Source organism: Macrobrachium nipponense, chromosome 48 (assembly GCF_015104395.2).
Source record: "Macrobrachium nipponense isolate FS-2020 chromosome 48, ASM1510439v2, whole genome shotgun sequence".
NCBI classification, from domain to species: domain Eukaryota; kingdom Metazoa; phylum Arthropoda; class Malacostraca; order Decapoda; family Palaemonidae; genus Macrobrachium; species Macrobrachium nipponense.
The window spans coordinates 18026963-18047647 of NC_087223.1; the positions used below are offsets into that span (position 1 = coordinate 18026963).

General features: G+C 36.5%; 2 protein-coding genes across 2 annotated transcripts in view; both read left to right on the forward strand.

Annotated features, from left to right (window-relative positions):
• The window catches only part of LOC135205152 (hemicentin-1-like), a 35982-nt gene extending 22773 nt beyond the window's left edge, over positions 1-13209 (forward strand). The window contains exons 7-9 of the mRNA XM_064235517.1: positions 10628-10758; positions 10899-11058; positions 12710-13209. Of these exons, the coding sequence (XP_064091587.1) occupies positions 10628-10758; positions 10899-11058; positions 12710-13209 (791 nt within the window). The remainder of the gene's footprint in view (positions 1-10627; positions 10759-10898; positions 11059-12709) is intronic.
• Positions 13210-13772: 563 nt separating this feature from the next.
• Positions 13773-19904, forward strand: LOC135204947 (uncharacterized). The gene is made up of 3 exons (XM_064235187.1): positions 13773-13912; positions 15336-15811; positions 16050-19904. The coding sequence occupies exons 1-3, from the start codon at positions 13798-13800 to the stop codon at positions 17160-17162; spliced, it is 1704 nt and encodes a 567-aa protein (XP_064091257.1). The 5' UTR covers positions 13773-13797; the 3' UTR covers positions 17163-19904.
• The last annotated feature ends 781 nt before the right edge of the window (positions 19905-20685 follow it).

Consider the following 20685-nt stretch of genomic DNA (forward strand, 5'->3'; position numbering starts at 1 on the left):
AGAAATATATATAAAATAACGAGAATAAATAGATATTCTAGTCTGTGAAAATAAAAAAAAATTGGATGAAAAAAATCATAATGGCCTCTTTTAACACGAGTATTCTAATCCCCTTCGTAAATTTAATTAATTTTTTTTTTATGTATTTATAATAATCTTTTTATTAATTTAATTCATACCTACACAGCGATTGGAGATATATGAAGTATTTATAGAGAGGATATGTTAATGTTGTTTGAATTTGAATGTATCAGTCTAATATATATATAATAATATAAAGATATGTATATATGTAATGTATAATTTATAAATTATAAATACCAAATATATATATATATATTAATATATTAATATATAATATATATATATATAATTATAATTTATGGTATACATATACAAAAATATCCACTGACTATAATTAATTCACCCGAGTTTGGTCTGATACAAGCATACATACATTAAGGACCCATTCATACATACACTAACACATCAACACCCATTACTCTAAGCGCGAATCATACAAAAACTGACACATCATCAACACCCATCACACAAGTGATGCATCACCATCCCATCCATTAGATAAACTCCAATAATTACCCCTGACACAATATCGTCATCAGAGAATGCGCCATATTTCCAATTGCTATACATTCCGCTTCGTTGTTTCATCTTTTCTCACTCAATTCTTTACTTTCCGCTGTGATTCCTCGTTGTTTTCCCCTTTATGGAAGAACAACGTTATTCGTGTAATGGAATCGTGTTAATTACACATCGAGGGCGATTATTAAATACGATTAAATATCCCGGGTATTTGGGTAATACCAGCCATTTAAGAGTATTATTATTTGCTTATTTGATCGCGTCCCTTTTGTGATGTTTTCGTTCTCTCTCTCTCTCTCTCTCTCTCTCTCTCTCTCTCTCTCAGGATATCGTCCTTAAAGGGAAAATGCTGTAGTTTAGTTCGGAAAGGTAGATAACCTAGACGAATGGCTTCCAGGGTTACGTTCATGAGGGTATGCAAAATCCAGATGAACGAGACTTTTGGTAACATGACCTAGCTGAACGAGAGGCTAGGCTTCGTTCATGAGGTAACCATAACCCAGCTAAAAGAGAGAAGTTTCGTTCGTGGGGTAACACAACCCAGCTGAACGCTATCAAGGCTTCGTTCATGAGGCAACAAAACCCTGCTGAACGAGGCATAGCTTCGTTCATGAGGTAACATCACCCAGCTGAACGTTATCAAGGCTTCGTTCATGAGGTAGCATAACCCAGCTGAACGAGAAAAAGCTTCGTTCATGAAGTTATTTCACATCAATTTTCAAATAATCTTCATCTCCCTCGTTCTCAAAGTAACTCAAAACATAACTAAACATCCTGCAGCCATTTAGACCTTCCAAAAATAGGCGAATTCTTTAAAAAATATGAAAATGTCCACTTCAAAACGACACTAATCCCTCTTGTATTGATACAGGATTAGCAACGAAAGCTAGCGTTTTCTTGCTACTGCTAATATCCTACAGAACGCGACAGAGGTCATAAGGCGTTTATATATGTATATATATAATATATATAATATATATATATATATATATATATATATATATATATATATGATATATATATATATATATATATATATATATATATATATGTATATATATATCTATATATATATCTATATATATATATATATAGATATATATATATATATATATATATATATAATATATATATATATATATATATACGCTATGTTTTATTAGCCCCTCAGTGGCGTGGTTGGTATGGTGTTTGCTTCCCACCTCGGTGGTCGCGGGTTCGATTCTCGGCCATTCCATTGAGGAGCGAGAGATGTGTACTTCTGGTGATAGAAGTTCACAAATCTCGACGTGGTTCGGAAGTCACGTAAAGCCGTTGGTCCCGTTGCTGAATAACCACTGATTCCATGCAACGTAAAAACACCATACAAACAAGCTATGTTTTATTAGAAATAATTGTTCTATGCTGTTTAACATACACATTATTCATTTCTAACATTTTCATTCTAATAAATAAATCATAAATATCCTCTCCTCAAATTCCTGTATCTCGAACTCAGTGCAAAACACCTTTTTCAGACATTTTAGGTTTTTCCATAGACCTTCCCTAACCCCAAACAACAAAAGCAACAAAGTAGATGCAGGCTCACTCCCCGAATAAGCGAAAACCATCAAAACCACAAAATAACATAAAAAAAAATCATCAACCCACATGATGGCAACATCCCAGGCTGCTATACAATACAGGTCTGATACAGGACGGAAAAGTAATTCCAAGACGCCCAAACATCTCGGGCCACATTGTCTCAACACCTGGAGAAGTCGTTCCAGATCTTCTTAACCCGGCCCCCCCCCCCTCCCTCACCTCCGTCTTCTGTCAAAATGATTCCAGGTCTTCCAGGCACATAGCCCGGGGGGCTAACTAGAAGAATTCTTTTCTCAGAAGATTCGTGAATAAGTGATGCCCGGAGTAAATGGTGTTTGTCGAAGACGGGTGGACCAGAAATAGAGATTTTAATTTATTTCTTTAAAAAAAAAGGTGGAAAAAAGTATCCTTCTAGAATTGGATTCTATATGTCTCAGTGGGGCTAAATCGAAATGTGTTGCTTCTCTTTACTTGCTAGTTTTTTTAAATAATAATAATAATAATAATAATAATAATAATAATAATAATAATAATAATAATAATAATAGAGAGAACAAAGATCCCCTCCATGAAAGCCTACAACACCAAGAAATTAAGGGAGAAAACAAGTGAGGTCAATGAAATAATGGGCTAATACACCACACCAGTATCACAGAAACAAATAACTTGACATATGCAGGAGCAAGATTAGTAGCAGAACTGATGGGGATTCGAACACAACACCACCGTCACAACCAACCCAACAGAAACCAAAACAGCAAACCTCTTGGAAAAGGCGCCTGGAAAAGCAAATCATGGTGATAGATCTGACTTGAGTAAACTGAAAGAGATGGCAGAAAAAAGGCTAAGAAGCAAGAAAACAAGGGAGGAACTCAACGAGAAATACAAAGTACAAGAGAGGGGACTAAACAACACAATAGAAGATGTAAAACAGAGGCTTAAGGCCAAAGCACACAAGATCCAACGGTACATGAACAGGAATAAGGGATACCAACAGAACAAACTATTCGGAACCAACCAGAAAAGACTATACAGCCAACTAAGAGGGGAAGACAACCACCCAGAAATTCCTGAAGCCGAACCAAGTAAGAGACTCTGGGAAAACATATGGAGCAATCCGGTATCACACAACAAACATGCAACATGGCTCCAGGAAGTCAAGGAAGAAGAAACATGGGAGAATAAAACAAAGATTCACAGAGATCACGACAGACACAGTCAGACACAACTAAAGAAATGCCAAACTGGAAAACCCCAGGTCCCGATGAAGTCCATGGATACTGGCTCAAAACTTCAAGGCCCTACACCCACGAATAGCAGAACAACTCCAGCATTGTATCTCAAATCACCAAGCACCCAAATGGATGACCACAGGAAGAAACATCCTTAGTACAAAAAGACAAGAGTAAGGGAAATATAGCCAGTAACTACAGGCCTATCACCTGCCTACCAATAATGTGGAGGTTACTAACAGGTATCATCAGTGAAAGGCTATACAACTACCTAGAGGAGCAAACACCATCCCCTACCAACAGAAAGGCTGCAGAAGGAAGTGTAGGGGCACAAAAGACCAGCTCCTGATAGACAAAATGGTAATGAAGAACAGTAGGAGAAGGAAAACCAACCTAAGCATGGCATGGATTTAGCTATAAGAAAGCTTCGACATGATACCACACACATGGTCTAATAGAATGCCTGAAAAATATATGGGGCAGAGGAAAATACCATCAGCTTCCTCAAAAATACAATGCACAACTGGAATACAATACTTACAAGCTCTGGAATAAGACTAGCAGAGGTTAATATCAGGAGAGGGATCTTCCAGGGCGACTCACTGTCCCCACTACTCTTCGTAGTAGCCTTGATTCCCATGACAAAAGTACTACAGAAGATGGATGCCGGGTACCAACTCAAGAAAAGAGGCAACAAAATCAACCATCTGATGTTCATGGACGACATCAAGCTGTATGGTAAGAGCATCAAGGAAATAGATACCCTAATCCAGACTGTAAGGATTGTATCTGGGGACATCAGAATGGAGTTTGGAATAGAAAAATGCGCCTTAGTCAACATACAAAAAGGCAAAGTAACGAGAACTGAAGGGATAAAGCTACCAGATGGGAGCAACATCAAACACATAGATGAGACAGGATACAAATACCTGGGAATAATGGAAGGAGGAGATATAAAAACACCAAGAGATGAAGGACACGATCAGGAAAGAATATATGCAGAGACTCAAGGCGATACTCAAGTCAAAACTCACGCCGGAAAATATGATAAAAGCCATAAACACATGGGCAGTGCCAGTAATCAGATACAGCGCAGGAAATAAAGTCGAATGGACGAAGGCAGAACTCCGCAGCATAGATCAGAAAACCAGGAAACAAATGACAATACACAAAGCACTACACCCCAAGAGCAAATACGGACAGACTATACATAACACGAAAGGAAGGAGGGAGAGGACTACTAAGTATAGAGGACTGCGTCAACATTGAAAACAGAGCACTGGGGCAATATCTGAAAACCAGTGAAGACGAGTGGCTAAAGAGTGCATGGGAAGAAGGGACTAATAAAAGTAGACGGAAGACCCAGAAAATATACAGAGACAGGAGAAAGACAGAAAGAACAGAGGACTGGCACAACAAACCAATGCACGGACAATACATGAGACAGACTAAAGAAACTAGCCAGCGATGACAATTGGCAATGGCTACAGAGGGGAGAGCTAAAGAAGGAAAACTGAAGGAATTGATAACAGCGGTCACAAGATCACGCCCTAAGAACCAGATATGTTCAAAGTACGATAGACGGAAATAACATCTCTCCCATATGTAGGAAGTGCAATACGAAAAATGAAACCATAAACCACATAGCAAGTGAATGCCCGGCACTTGCACAGAACCAGTACAAAAAGAGGCATGATTCAGTGGCAAAAGCCCTCCACTGGAGCCTGTGCAAGAAACATCAGCTACCTTGCAGTAATAATGGGTACGAGCACCAACCTGAGGGGAGTGATAGAAAACGATCAGGCAAATATCCTCTGGGACTATGGTATCAGAACGGATAGGGTGATACGTGCAAATAGACCAGACGTGACGTTGATTGACAAAGTCAAGAAGAAAGTATCACTCATTGATGTCGCAATACCATGGGACACCAGAGTTGAAGAGAAAGAGAGGGAAAAAATGGATAAGTATCAAGATCTGAAAATAGAAAATAAGAAGGATATGGGATATGCCAGTGGAAATCGTACCCATAATCATAGGAGCACTAGGCACGATCCCAAGATCCCTGAAAAGGAATCTAGAAAAACTAGAGGCTGAAGTAGCTCCAGGTCTCATGCAGAGAAGAGTGTGATCCTAGGAACGGCACACATAGTAAGAAAAGTGATGGACTCCTAAGGAGGCAGGATGCAACCCGGTAACCCCACACTATAAATACCTACCCAGTCGAATTGGAGGACTGTGATAGAGCAATAATATAATAATCGGTTAATGGACATACTTTACTTATGAGAGCTTGCAAATGCTTTTATAATAATAATAATAATATTTTTGTTAAAGATGATGGCAGCATCAGTGGAATTGATTTTATATATGGTCTTTTCAATTCTTCTTATTATTCTCTTCTCATCAGGGCTGATATTTGCTAATAGCTGGCCGATGTTCATATCTCGGTGAAAGAAATGTTTTCTAAAAATAATAATTTATTGATATGATAACAAAAGTGGTTAACAAATCTTAGTCTAAGGGCGTAACGGAATTCCAACGTTTCCAACCGTATCATCGGTTCATTTTCAAGGAAAGGTGAGTTTGAACTGATTGAAATGGGGTCGTTCGGCGGTATTTATTGTGTCCCAGGTGCTCTGTCTGATGGGCGCTCCCGTCTATCGGCAATGACCTTCCCAATACTACGCTCCCAGTCTCCAGCGTCCGCACGAGAAGAGCAGTGCGAGCTTCCACCTCTGCAAGACGGCTTGACTCAGGACTTAATCCTCTGTTCAGCCAATGGAAATGCAGCGCCCATCAGACAGAGCACCTGGGACACAATAAATACCGCGAACGACCCCATTTCAATCAGTTCAAGCTCACCTTTCCTTGAAAATGAACCGATGATACGGTTGGAAACGTTGGAATTCCGTTACGCCCTTAGACTAAGATTTGTTAACCACTTTTGTTATCATATCAATAAATTATTATTTTTAGAAAACATTTCTTTCACCGAGATATGAACATCGCCAGCTGATTAGCCATGTCTCCCTGATGAGAAGAGAATAATAAGAAGAATTGAAAAGACCATATATAAAATCAATTCCACTGATGCTGCCATCATCTTTAACAAAACATGTTTGAGAGAGGGTCTCCTACCTTCAAATAATAATAATAATAATAATAATAATAATAATAATGATAAATAACTTGCTAATGGATATAATAATCACAATAGTAATAATAAAATAACTTGCAAATGGAAAATAATAATAATAATAATATAATAATAATAATAATAATAATAATAATAATAATAATAATAACCTTGAATAACTTGCTAATGGATAATAATAATGACAATAGTAAAATAATAACATACTTGCAAAACTGGAAATAATAATAATAATAATAATAATAATAATTAAATAATAATGAATCAATAATAATAATAAATAATAAATAATAACTTTGCTAATGGGATAAATAATAACTGACAATAGATAATAATAAAATAAACTAGGCAAACGGAAAAATCAATAATAATAATAATAATAATTTGATAAAGCTATTTTGCATAAGGTATGGCAATGTTTTAAAGATTAAATTCATCTTTAAAGTTATCCAAGAAATAAATAATAAAATAATAATAATAATAATAACAACAACAATCAACAATAATAACTAATAATAAATAATAATAACAAGAATAATAAATAACTAATAATAATAATATCCACCCCTATTTTCCCAATTCCAAATCCATTTGCCAGAATTTAAAACCTGGGCAAATAAAATTCTTTCGACTGCATTATTCCAGGATGTCTTACCCACATTCCAGAATTCCCTGGAAACGCCAAAGAAAGTACCGAAATATTCCAGTGTGCATTACCTGGAAACGGTAATAATTCCAATGAAAGGAAGATAATATAGGCTTGGACCCACGAGAGAGAGAGAGAGAGAGAGACTGTTGTGGTTTTAAGCCCTGAGAGAAATGTATGGGCCTTGCTACTTCATCCTAAATAGGATTTATAACACACACACACACACACACACACACACATATATATATATATATATATATATATATATATATATATATATATATATATTATTATATGTGAATGTCTTTTTACTGTAATACAACAATATCTTATGAAGATAAATGGGCCATAAAAACTCTAATTTAATGTTATAATAGTGTTTTATGTGGGTCTTTTCATCTTCATATACTATATATATATATATATATATATATATATATATATATATATATATATATATATATATATATATTACAAACTGTGTATCTATACGTCTGTTTACCATTCAAACTTCACAAAAAAATAAAGAAAAAAAACCACATTGCAACTGCAACTGCTATCTGGCATCTGTGAATTCGGAAACCCCCTGCTACACCTGGGACCGGAATTCTCAACTTCCGTTGCAGAGGTCACCTCAGGTCAAAATCCCACGACGTTGCTTATCAACAGGATGAAAAAAAAATGGTTTAGCTGATGTGCCATATATTATTCAATTTTTTTTCTTCCTTTATAAATGGGACAGAGATTTTTGGTCCATATTTTCTTTTTTATTTCTCTGAAACCTACCCCGATTGGGGAGACGGCCAAATACACACACACACGCATACACACACACACACACACACACACACACACACCATATATATATATATATATATATATATATATATATATAAAATATCATGAATGTCTTTTTACTGTAATACGTCAGTATATTAGGAAGATAAATGGGCATGGGCCATAAATCACTATTTTAACGTTAAAATAGTGTTTTATGTGCCTTTTATCTTCATATATATATATATATATATATATATATATATATATAAAATATATATTTAAGAAATAATCAACACAAAATTACGTGCGGAACAGAAATAGATATTAATTTTAAAAACCCCGAGTTCGATCCTGAAGTGAGTCAGAAATTGATTCACACCCACCACACACACACACAAACGCACACACACACACACACACACACACACACATATATATATATATATATATATTATATATATATATATATATATAATATAATTATATATATATATTGTATTACACCATATCTACATACACACATAACCAAAGCGTGAGGCTGGCAACCGCACTCCTAAAAATACTAACAGACGATCATACGTAAAACATGCTTAAGACCATCCACTCCCAAGAGTGAATAAATAAAAAAAAACTTTGCTAGAGCATGTATCATCTCATTAAATACATTATTATTATTATTATTATTATTATTATTATTATTATTATTATTATTATTATTATTATTATTATTATTATTCTCTTACCACCAACAGCCAATAAAACCAATTTTGCAAAGGAGGAAAAAATGACTGGACTGGTGAAAAAAAAAAACACTAATAATAAATTGATATTAACCCTTTAAGAGTCCAGGGGTGCCAGATTTCGTTGAAGGGGGGGTGTGGGGGGTGGGGGAGGGGCTGGGGGTGGAGTGGGGAGGGGAGGTTACAGCAGCAGCCCATTCAAGCTGTTATTTAAACCCATTAGGGGAAGGAAGAAAAAACGGGGAATATCATTCTTTGGAATGCACAACTGGAATTGAGGGGTGGGGGCGGGAATGAGAGAATGAGGGGGAATGGGAACAATGAAAAGGAGAATGAGGGGAAACAGAAAACCATTCCGAGGGGAAAGTATTCCTGTAATGGCCGTTATTACCAAGGGATAAAATGAATATGTAATTACCATTGGACCGTAATTTGTAATTTGCAGAATTCTTGTTGCACAGAAACTGTTACGTTTTTCATCCATTGGGTCATGAAGAATGATAATAGTGGACAATTCCACTGAATTCTAACATATATGGGCGACTATAGCTTTAATAAATAAATCGTGACAATATTAGTTAAGTTTATACACAAGAAAGAAGATAAATCTATCATAACTACATTAAATAAACATTAGAATGATCAAAATCCAAGACTGAAAGGCATGATAGCCATATAACTCCATATTAGAGGCTCAATCTTCATCAAAAGGTTATTTTCCTCTACCAAGGGATCCACAACTCATCTACGAGGTAGGAATCTGACTTGGGTCACAGTGGTTAAGTACTGCAAGATACCTTATCACTTTAGTGGGTTTATATATAAAAATATTTAAAAATCTCTGACTCACATCAGGATCGAACCCAGGTCTCTCAAATGAAGGGCCAGGCGTAACCAGCTGACCCACACAACAGGCAGCTAAGACCTTGCCTTTCATTTGAGAGACCCGGGTTCGATCCCGATGTGAGTCCGAGATGTATTTGTGAAATAAACGAGCTCAAGTGTTGATTAGGTCCATATGTATGTATATATATATATTATATATATATATATATATATATATAGGATATATATATATATATATATATATATATATATATCTTTCATTTTGCATCATCAAACCCCTTCTGCAACAAACCCAATTCACCAGGTCCTGTACTACAAATCATGAACAACATCTTCATTCATTATTCATGAGAAATCACTCAGTGACTGACGTGAGTTCCCATTCAGGCATTACTTTGTCTCCAGACTTTTCGTCGTGAATATTACTTTCTATAAAACTTTCGGGTCAAAGTTATTCTGAGTGTGGGGAAGAAGAAGTCTGATAGTAAATAGTAAATAGTAATACTGCTATTACTACTTTAACTAATACTACAAGAATGGAATGATTACTTTTACTTGTAGGCATGACAGTTTTTTCACTATTATGACTTATTCATTTTTATGTAAATCAAGCTTGATTTGTCTGTATTAATGAATAATGATTACTTTCTATAACATGCAGGATGAAATGGCTATTAAATGTCTAGTGATTTGTCAATATATCTCAAATATTCGACTTTTTAATAATAATAATAATAATAATAATAATAATAATAATAATAATAATAATAATAATAATAATAATAATAATAATAATAATTACAACACCCGTCAGTATAAGTTGTAAATAAGGTACAACTGGAAATAAACCTTCAAGTTATAACTGACAATAAACCTCAAAGTTATACCTCAAAGTAAAACCTTCCAGTTACAACTCTATATATCCTTCATGTTATAAACTTGAAATAAACCTCCAAGTCACAACTTGCAAATAAACTTTCAAGTCACAACTCTGAATATCCTTCAAGTTATAACTCGAATCCCTTATCCTTTCCAGACCCTCCCAAGGTCGTCCTTAGCCTGGGTCCACACTTGCAGGCAGACGACATCAAGGAAGGGGACGACGTGTACTTTGAGTGTGACATCAAGGCCAACCCAAGCTTCAACAAGGTCGAGTGGTTTCATAATGTGAGTCGTGAAGGAACTAAGGGAGGGTAATTAGGATAAAAAAGAAGAAGAAGAAGAAGAAGAAGAATTATCAATAAATGAAGGACTTTGTCATTTTACACAACTAAATTTATCTAAACACCTTTTCTTCTTCTTCACAGGGATCACCATTAGTCCACGACCCAGTAAAAGGACTGGTCATTATAAGGCTCAGCTTGGTCCTTCGAGGGCTGCAGAGGTCAAGTTCAGGGTCCTACACCTGTGCTGCTACAAACCTACAGGGAAGGACTACCAGCAACGCCGTGTACCTCACTGTCAGGCGTGAGTTGAGCGTTGGAAGGTCGCTACTATTTACTATTCATACTACTACTAATACTGTTTAGTAGCAGTATGAATAATAGTATAGCTCAGTAGAGAATTACCCTCTTTGGTGTGGAACAGGTCTCAATTACACCCATGAACCCATATTTCTCCCTTAAATTTCTTGGGTCCTGAAGACTACTTTCGACTAGTTATGGTACTAGTAGGTATAATTGTAAGGCTCAGTAGGGTATAACCCTTCTTAGTGTGAAAGGGAAAGTTACGATAACTGTAACAGGCCTCAATTACACCCATGAACCAATACTTCTCCTTCCAATTTCTTGAGTACCGGAGACTAATTAGGATTAGTATTGCTACTAGTAGGAATAATAGTCGATTAGTAATACTACTAGTAGGAATATTAGTAAGGCTCAGTAAGGCATTACCCTTCTTAGTGTGAAAAGGAAAGTTACCATATCTGTGTAACAGGCCTCGATTACACCCATGAACCAAATCAGACTTCAAAAGATACTACAGGAGGTTAAATTAAGACTTTCATATTCTTTCTGAGCATTGTACCATCGAAGAATAGTAATTCAATGGAATGTTTAAAGTATAGAAATGCATAGAAAGTTGGTCTTAGCAATCAGGAAAATTATTCTTAAGATGTAATGACAATTATTCAGAATTTCTGCTGTGAGCTTCTAAACTCCACTGCAACAGAACAATGATATATATATTTATTTATACATATAGTATATATATTATATAATTAATGAGTAAACAATTAAAATTTGTGAAGAACATACACAAATTAATGAGTAAACAATGAAAATGTGTGAACATACAAAAATAAAAAGTGAAAATATTAAAATATAAACAAAATAAGATAAAAGAATTATGACAATACCCAGCTGCAATGGGGTCACGAAAGAAGGGAACTTATAAAATTGGCCCAATTGCACGATACGCAGTTGCAATATGAGAGAGAGAGAGAGAGAGAGAGCAACTTCATGTGCCAATTACCGTGCAAAGGCAAAGGCAGGGGGAGACGATGAGAAAGTGGAAGACAATGGAGAGAGAGAGAGAGAGAGAGAGAGACGAGAGAGAGAGAGAGAGAGAGAGAGAGAGAGAGAGAAAAGTGGACTACAATGGGATAGAAGGTAAATCAGAGATAAAGGACGATAAAAATTACAACAATAACAACAGTAATAATAATAATAATAATAATAAGATCATAGACCCAGAAAATATAAAGGAAGAATATATGATATGACTAATTTGTTCTGCATTTCCCTTCTTCAATTTCTCTGAGTACTTTTGCACATTATGCTCTCATGCGATAGGTAGGCAGGACTTTTAGGTAATGAAACCTTGTTATGTTTTTTTTATATTGTGTTTTTATATTGGGTATATAATATATATATATATATATATATATAGTATATATATATATATATATATATAGATATATATATATATCATATATATATATATATATATATATATATATATACAGTAATCAACTCAAAATCATGTATAGAATATAAATAAATTTCTGACTCTATGGAAGCAAGGGCATAATTATTCTGAACCTTTTGATATACACAATCCACAATTATAGTTAGAATACCAATTACGATTATAATAATCCCCCGAATTACTCCTTCAGACGCTCCAATGTGCGCCGGCTCCACCCAGGAAAGAACCCAAGGAGCCACCAGGGGCTCCGATGTCACTGTGAAGTGCACGGTTGAAGCGGAGCCCTCGCGTGACCTTGCCTGGTCCTGGGTCAAGATCCGCGAGGACGCCAACGAAGAAGAAGCCCTGGAGGGAGGTCGGGTCACCAGCCACGACCTCTCCTCCAGCGTTTCGTTCGTGCCCAGGACGCAAGACGACTACGGCAGGATCCTCTGCAGGGCCACGAACGCCGTGGGCACTCAGCGGAAGGCCTGCGTCGTCAATCTGGTGCCCGCTGGCCCGCCTGATCCGCCCTACAACTGCTCGGCCACGCCCATGGAGACCGAGGTCGCCAACAGTGTGACCTCGGAGCCGAGTCTCGAGGTCAGCTTGTCCATCACCTGCCATGGGAGGGCTTTTGATGGGGGGGGCTGGGGCTTAGGGGGCTTTGGGGCATGGGGGCGGGGGGGGGGCTCCCTCAGGAGTTTCTGATGGTGGGGTACAGGGACGATGACGTCATCGTCAACAGCTCCAGGTGGGTTGCATTTTGGAACTTTCGCAAGCTACTTCATCGTTGTTGTTGTTCTTGTTGGATGGGTTTAGGAAAGTCCTATGGAAGAGCCCAAGAAAGGTGTGAAAAAGGTGTTTCAAGTTGAGTTAAAGATTCAGGAATTTTAGGATAGAATATTTATGATTTATTGATTGCAATGAAAATACAAAGAACAATTTTTTCTAATAAGACATGGCTTACTTATTACAATTTTCGTAGGTGAAACAACGCTCTACTTAACCGTAGATTTCAGCAAGCGCCCTCAATAAGCTGGAGGTTTGCACTGTCATGCTGGCAAATGTATTATGAATCTCTACCCCTTTGCATCAAGTCCCCTAAGAGGATGACTTAGTCTGATAAATAAAATCGTGTGTGAGAATGATTAGAAGATATATATATCTACATATATATATGCCAATATCCACATTAACCCTTTCCAGTCCCTTCTCTTATTCTAATCTCATTTTGATCTCCTAAGCCTTATGCACTTTCTAATCCGCAGTGAGTTCCCGGAGTGGGTCATCCGAGGCATGGACCGAGACGTGAGCGTCCTGCTGTTCATAACGGCGCATAACGCCCGAGGAAGCAGTCCGGTTATATCCGTGGAGGCCCATACATCAGTGGCTCAGCAAAGGGCGGCAACGGGTAACAGATTATTATTATTATTATTATTTCACACAATAAGAGTTGAGTTATATAGTAAATGTAGCAGTAGCTATGGTGGTCTTGAGAGAGAGAGAGAGAGAGAGAGAGAGAGAGAGAGAGAGAGAGAGAGCAATAAAAATAGTGATAAACAATACATAAAAGTCAATATAGAAAGAGGTAAGCTCAATATATATATATATATATATATATACTTATATATATATTATTATATATATATTATATTATATATGTATATATAATATATATATATATATATATATACTATATATATATATATAGTATATATATATATATATAGATATTATTATATATATAACACCATCCCATATACACCCAGATATACTAATAAATATATATATATATATTTACTAATAATATATATATCTATTTATATATAGATAATATATAGATATTATATTATACTACTGGTATATAAGATATATATATATATAACAATAGATTATATTAGAATATATAATCTATATATAAATATAATATATATAATTAAGTATATATATATGTATGTAGATGTATATATATAATAATAATAATAATTTCTTATAAAATATTCAATTTCCAAACAAACTAGTTTAAATATGAAGTTATATAAGCTGATGACTCCTGATTACATTTAAGCATTTATCTCCAGGTAAAAGAATAATCCTTTCAATTATTGGAAATAATTCAAAATTATCAATTAGTTGCATGTTCTCCAGCATATCTTGAAGATTAATCTATGTGTTTTTCAGAGGTAGATCAGACAGACAATATGAACTTATTTTCTAGAACTGAGAAACTATGATAAATTGAACTTCAACTTGTGGGACTATTTTCCATAGAAATCCTTATAATTTCTTCTCACAGATGATTAGATTTTGTCTAATTTTAACTTTATTATTTTCTCAAATTGAGAGACTGATAAACTGAATTTCAACTTGAGGAACTTCTCCACAGATTACTTCTTCTGCAGGATTCTCTCAATGAATATGTCGTATAGTCCTTTTCCAAATGACAGTTTCATCAATTTCAGCCAAATGTACTTCATCATTGAGTCAAGTTTCCTAAAATCCATTTTGAAATAGCACTGTCTACATGACAGCTATATGAATATATTTAAATTTTAGGGTATTTATTTTCTCCTTGCATTTTAATCTACTTAATAATATACTTCTGTTTTTCCCATTACCTCCTCTTACTTCTTCCTAATGAATACCAATAATAATAATAATAATAATAATAATAATAATAATAATAATAATAATAATAATAATAATAATAATAATAATAATATTCCCTTCCCATTCTGAGGGACTACTGTTAACAAATCAATTGTAGGAATAAATAATTTACTGTGCTATTTTCTATAAGGCGATCTTAACTAATCTGAAACCTGCTTTTACAGGGCAAGACGAAACCGACCCAAACATGGTACCTCTGCTGGGAGCCCTAATCGGTGGCCTGAGCGTCCTGCTGATGCTCCTGGCAGCAGCAATCTTCATGGCTAAGAGAGAGACACCAAGGAACAGGAAGCCTGTCACAGAGGTGACCTTCACAGCACAGCCAGCCAGTCCAGAGGGATTCGATCCAGACGTGGTCCAGTTCATACAGAGAGCTCCGCACAATCTGGACGTGGTGCCCTGTCCCAAGGGCTTACGCCACCTCCACCAGCACCCACAGGATGTGAACGACTCCGCTCGCCTGGACTTGGAAGCCTGCGGTGCCGCGAAGGGATGTGCCAGATGCAGTGGGACGAAGGTGACAAAGGGGCCGCAGGCTCACAGCAGAAGGGTCTCAAACTCTCCTTTGCCGGTCAAGTTCGACTGCCACTGCCGCAGACAAAAAGACCCTAGGCACAGGGAGAGTAGTTGTGGTGACCAGGTAATATGCAAGATCCTCTTATGGAGACAATTACTGTATTGGGGAATGCTACTTCTTTATCTACGTTCTAGGCCTACAATCTACGATGTCACTGGCATATACTTGTCTGAAGAATATGAGCAATTTCAGAGTTAGGAAAGTATATATTTCCTTGTACTAGTTCAGGAGGCCAGTTTAGTCATCAGTATATTCACAGATAATTGCAAAAGTAGTAATACACAATCTTTTATCTTGGCAGGTTAGCGGGAGTGATACGTCAAACCTCAAACCAGGCACTTCCAATCTCCAAAGAGAATCCGAGGAGGATAAGACAGGTGTTCACAAGAGCAATCCAAACTTGTGCAATGAATCCCACTGTTGTTCATTATCCCAGCAAGCTTACGCCACATCATCATGTACGCCCAACTTCCAGGAGACATATCAAGAAGCACATCAGCTGCCACATCAGTCTTATCCCAATGAGTATTTTGTTCCCTCTGCTGGGAAAGTGCCACAGATGACCACAGTGTTTTGCAATCAGTGTCACTCTCTCCCTAGACCCAGCAGCCGGGAAGTGAAATACTACCATCAACAGTCTCTCAGAGACCTGAGGTCATCGATGATGAGAGGGAGCACAGGACGACTCTCCTCTTCAGCATCCTTGGGTCAGCTCAAAAATCTCTCCATGTCACAAAAGGAGCTTTTTTACTCCTCCACCAAGGACTTTCAAGTTCAATTCGCTTCTAAGGAAATCCAGGGATCAGCGGCAACTCCAAAACAGGGTTACGGTCGACAGAACACCCTTCCCAGGCCGAGGCAGAAACAGGTTCTAGATTCAGCTGTCGACATAAACATCGCCATTCCAGATGAAAGGGGAAGCATCATGATTATGAAGCTTCTGAGTGACGAAAAACATCCATCAGAGTTTCAGTTGGAGTCCAGTGTTCATCCTCAAAAATCTTTGCTAAGGAGGACGTTGTCTGAGGTACAGTGTCCAAAGACTTACAAGCACGGTAAAGTTTATCTTCAGAGCATTGGGCAATGTGACCCAAATGTGAAACAGAGTTGTGTCTCGTTGAATGACAGTGGTGCATGCCCAGGAATGGAGGAAAAGTGTAAGCCACCCAAAGGTTGTCCTGTAGGAGGGGTACATACAGATCGCATAGAAACTAATCTGGAGCATATTCCGCTAAACAGTGAATATAGTGACAGTAAACATTACGTTAAAGTAGCCATAGAAAACAGAAATTACCCCGTGTCGAAGGAGAAAACACCTCCACCTTATGAGGTCATATGCCAAAAAGACCATGATATGGTATCCCATAGACCACAGTTTCCATACAAAAAGATTCCTCAAGAAAGTTCTGTGTAGGAAAAAATAAACTCTGTTTATTTGTAACTTTTTTTCACAAGTGTAACAGAAATTGGAAGGACACCAGGTTTTTGTGTCCTAAAACTGATAGACAACCAAATACAATACATGTGATGAATACACATTTTCATTTGAACTAAATCTGACAGTGTACACAATATCCAGTGTAGCATATGTACTGGGAACCAAAGAAAGATGCATACCATAGGTCTGTCAAAAATTTCTTTTTGTATGATGGAGGTGCTAGCCAACCAAAGATAAGGTACATGTATGAAAACTTATTTCAACTTGTTACAGAATTGTTGGTTAACTACACAACATAATTACGTCTGATGCAAAAGCAATTTCATAACTGTCTGTCAACAAATGACCATATACTGCTTACGATAACCCACTTAAATGTGCCATACATGAGTTGATTAACCAAAGATCTGACATATATGATAAAACCCATTTCCCAGTGTCACAGAACTGTCACACAAACAAACATGTGACTTGCTGAAACAAAACCCAATTTCACCTGTCCTAAAACTGATAGTCTAGCAAAGTTAATATACCTTTGGTGAAAACCTATTTCAAAGATTCATGGAACTTCTTGTTACTCAGTGAGAAGGCATTCCAAACGAGTAGTCATATTCAAGTGCCATACAGACCTGATGAGGACTCATTTTCACAACTGTTTTATCAAACAAAGAGTTTTCTCTTCATAAGAATGAGGGATAAGATAAACTTGACAGAAACTATTCATTGTAAGTTTTCCACAGGACCTTTGGTCAACCCAAATGTAGGCTGACACAAGTGTCACAGGGCAAGTTCTTGAGCCAACAAATAAAAAGGTATTTCTGGAAGTAACGCAAAATCATGTGTCAATAACCAATGCCACAAATGTGATGGAAATCCTTAGTCCTATGTATCAAAGAGTTTTTGGTAAATGAATGTTATTTAAGAAAGACATTTATCCAAAGGTATTGTTCCTTAAGCAAACTTAAAACACCTCAGGCAGGTTTTCTTAAATTCCATTAAGCTACTGATGACATGAGTAGTGAAATCAGGTTCATAGCAGTTAGTCGACTGTGCCAGGCTTCAACAAGTGGGGAGAAGGTAAATACTGTCAGGGTGTCCATAAAGTCTCTCTTTACAATTTTAAAAATATAGTACAAAAGCAAGTGAACAGACAGATATGTGTAAATGATTACAACATGAGGAGCATATACTGAAATATTTTGGCCTCATTTAATACAGCTCTATACGGGCACCATTAGTTGCACGAAACACATCAACACGACACTCGATTACCACGTTCGCTGTAGTGTAGCCTCATCAATGGTGGAAATGGCATCAGTGATCTTTTGTTTGAGAACAATGATGTTCTGTATCTTTGTTCGAGGGATATCTGGCGAACAAGGTGGCCAAGGAATTGGGCAATCCCTTCCAGTTCACCAGTCTGGAAATGTTGGTTTAGGAACCCATGGACTGCAGTCCCCAATGTGGTGGTTCACCATCTTGCTGGAAAATGATGGTTGGTTGAAGGCCATCTAGTTGTGGTGCCACACATTCACTCAAAATGTCTGCAGTAATCGATGTCTTGCTCAAGAAAATTGGACCAATGCGCCTTTGGACTATCTTAGTGAATTCCCAGATTCTCACATTATGTGCATTCAGTTTCCCTGAAACATTAGGGGCTGTCTCCTCACCAAAACAACTCGATTGAGGAACATTTCCTTAGATTTACGTCCCAAAATGTTAGCTGCAAACTCTTTTTGTCTTGGTTTATCATTTGGCTTGAGTGCCTGTATGAGTAGCACTTTGTAAGCGTACAATCGCAAGTTCTTCTGTAGGACTTTGTGCACTATTGAACGTGGTAGCTGTAGTAAGTGTGCCCAGCAGAAGTGCAGATAGGCGTTGTAGGAGAACGATCAAAGGCTTGTCTTACAGGATCGATGTGTTTCCTCAGATGTTCTTGGTTGTCTGTTCCTCCCTTTATCTAACATGCACGAACTGACTGACATGAGGGTGGATCTCTTCCATACTCAGTTCCGTAGGTTCGTCGAGTCTGCGTTTCCAATTTTGTTTCAGTTAACCATGACACTTATTGTGCCCTTTCTTGAAGAGACTAGCCATTTTTAGTGGTTCATTTTAACAGTACCTTTTTCATCAACTACCTGAAATACACAAATGCAATGATTAAAAACAAAGAATAAATCTGATGAAGATATCTCATCGATAGCTTTCGTAATATATTTTCTTAATCGTATAGAGACTTTATGGATACCCTGTATATATATGTATATATATATATATACACATAAAATCAGGCTATCTGGAGTAGCTGAAACAGAGCAATCTAATCAAATACTAATCTCACCCCTTATGCAACAAGGAGATATTCCCCCGGGTAGGAGGTTGAGAATATTGAATGACCACTTGATACAAATGCAAATGAACGGGATGGGGGAAGAAGAAGAAGGTCAGACAGAAAAGGAAGAGGATTGTTCAAATGGAAGGGAATGCGAAAACAGAAGTGGGAGTTCTCGATCCCATTACATTGCTGAAGCTGAACTGTACAGCATTAATTACAGATAATGAAACTCAAGACCAAACAGATATGAGTGGGTTTAGTATAAGAAGCCAAAACTTCACTTAAGCATAAATGTTTTTTATGCTTTTTGAAATCTTCATCCTATTGCCATGTCTGAGCAGGACTTCAGGAACCAATATTATTATTATTACTATAATTATTATTATTACAAATACTCACAGCAACATGAGTCTTGAAATGGAGAAACAAATCCAGTTATATATATGAACACATATTTAAGTAGTTATTTTTAAATATATGTACATATATATGTACATATACATAACTGTGGCTTTATTTCTCCAGTATTATTATTATTATTATTATTATTATTATTATTATTATTATTATTATTATTATTATTTATTATTATTATATGGTCCAAATCATAATGATTTTAAGTAGGACAGTCAAATATTTATTTCAAGGAATCTGAAATGACCAAAACATTTTTCTAAATTACTCTTGAAGATTCCAAAATAGTTTTTGGATTACAAATGAAAGCGACATTACACGATTCACCAAAAATATAATCTTTCTTTCCTCAAGACTCTCCGATGCGTTTCTCAAGTTACTCCATAACCAAAAATTAAAATCCATGTTGTTAAAGCCTAAGAAAATGTAATTTTGTTTTGAATTCCTTACAGGGAGGGGTCGGGGATGTCTCCAAAATCTACCAACCATCTAAATACTGCAGTAACTGCAAAGTAAGTCTTAGGGATGAAGCTACAGGACCTACGCCCCGGAAATACTTCACTTCTAGATCAAAACAGGTCACAATGGATTTTCCAGTAAATGGCCCACCCATGAAATCGATCTCATGATACTTGTACAACACTTTATAAATAAAAACGAAGGATACAAAAAGTAAGACAGAGACTATTAATTGGTTAAGTAAAAAATTAGCCTATGTACGGGTGTGGCAAACTGTATGCAAAGTGTTAT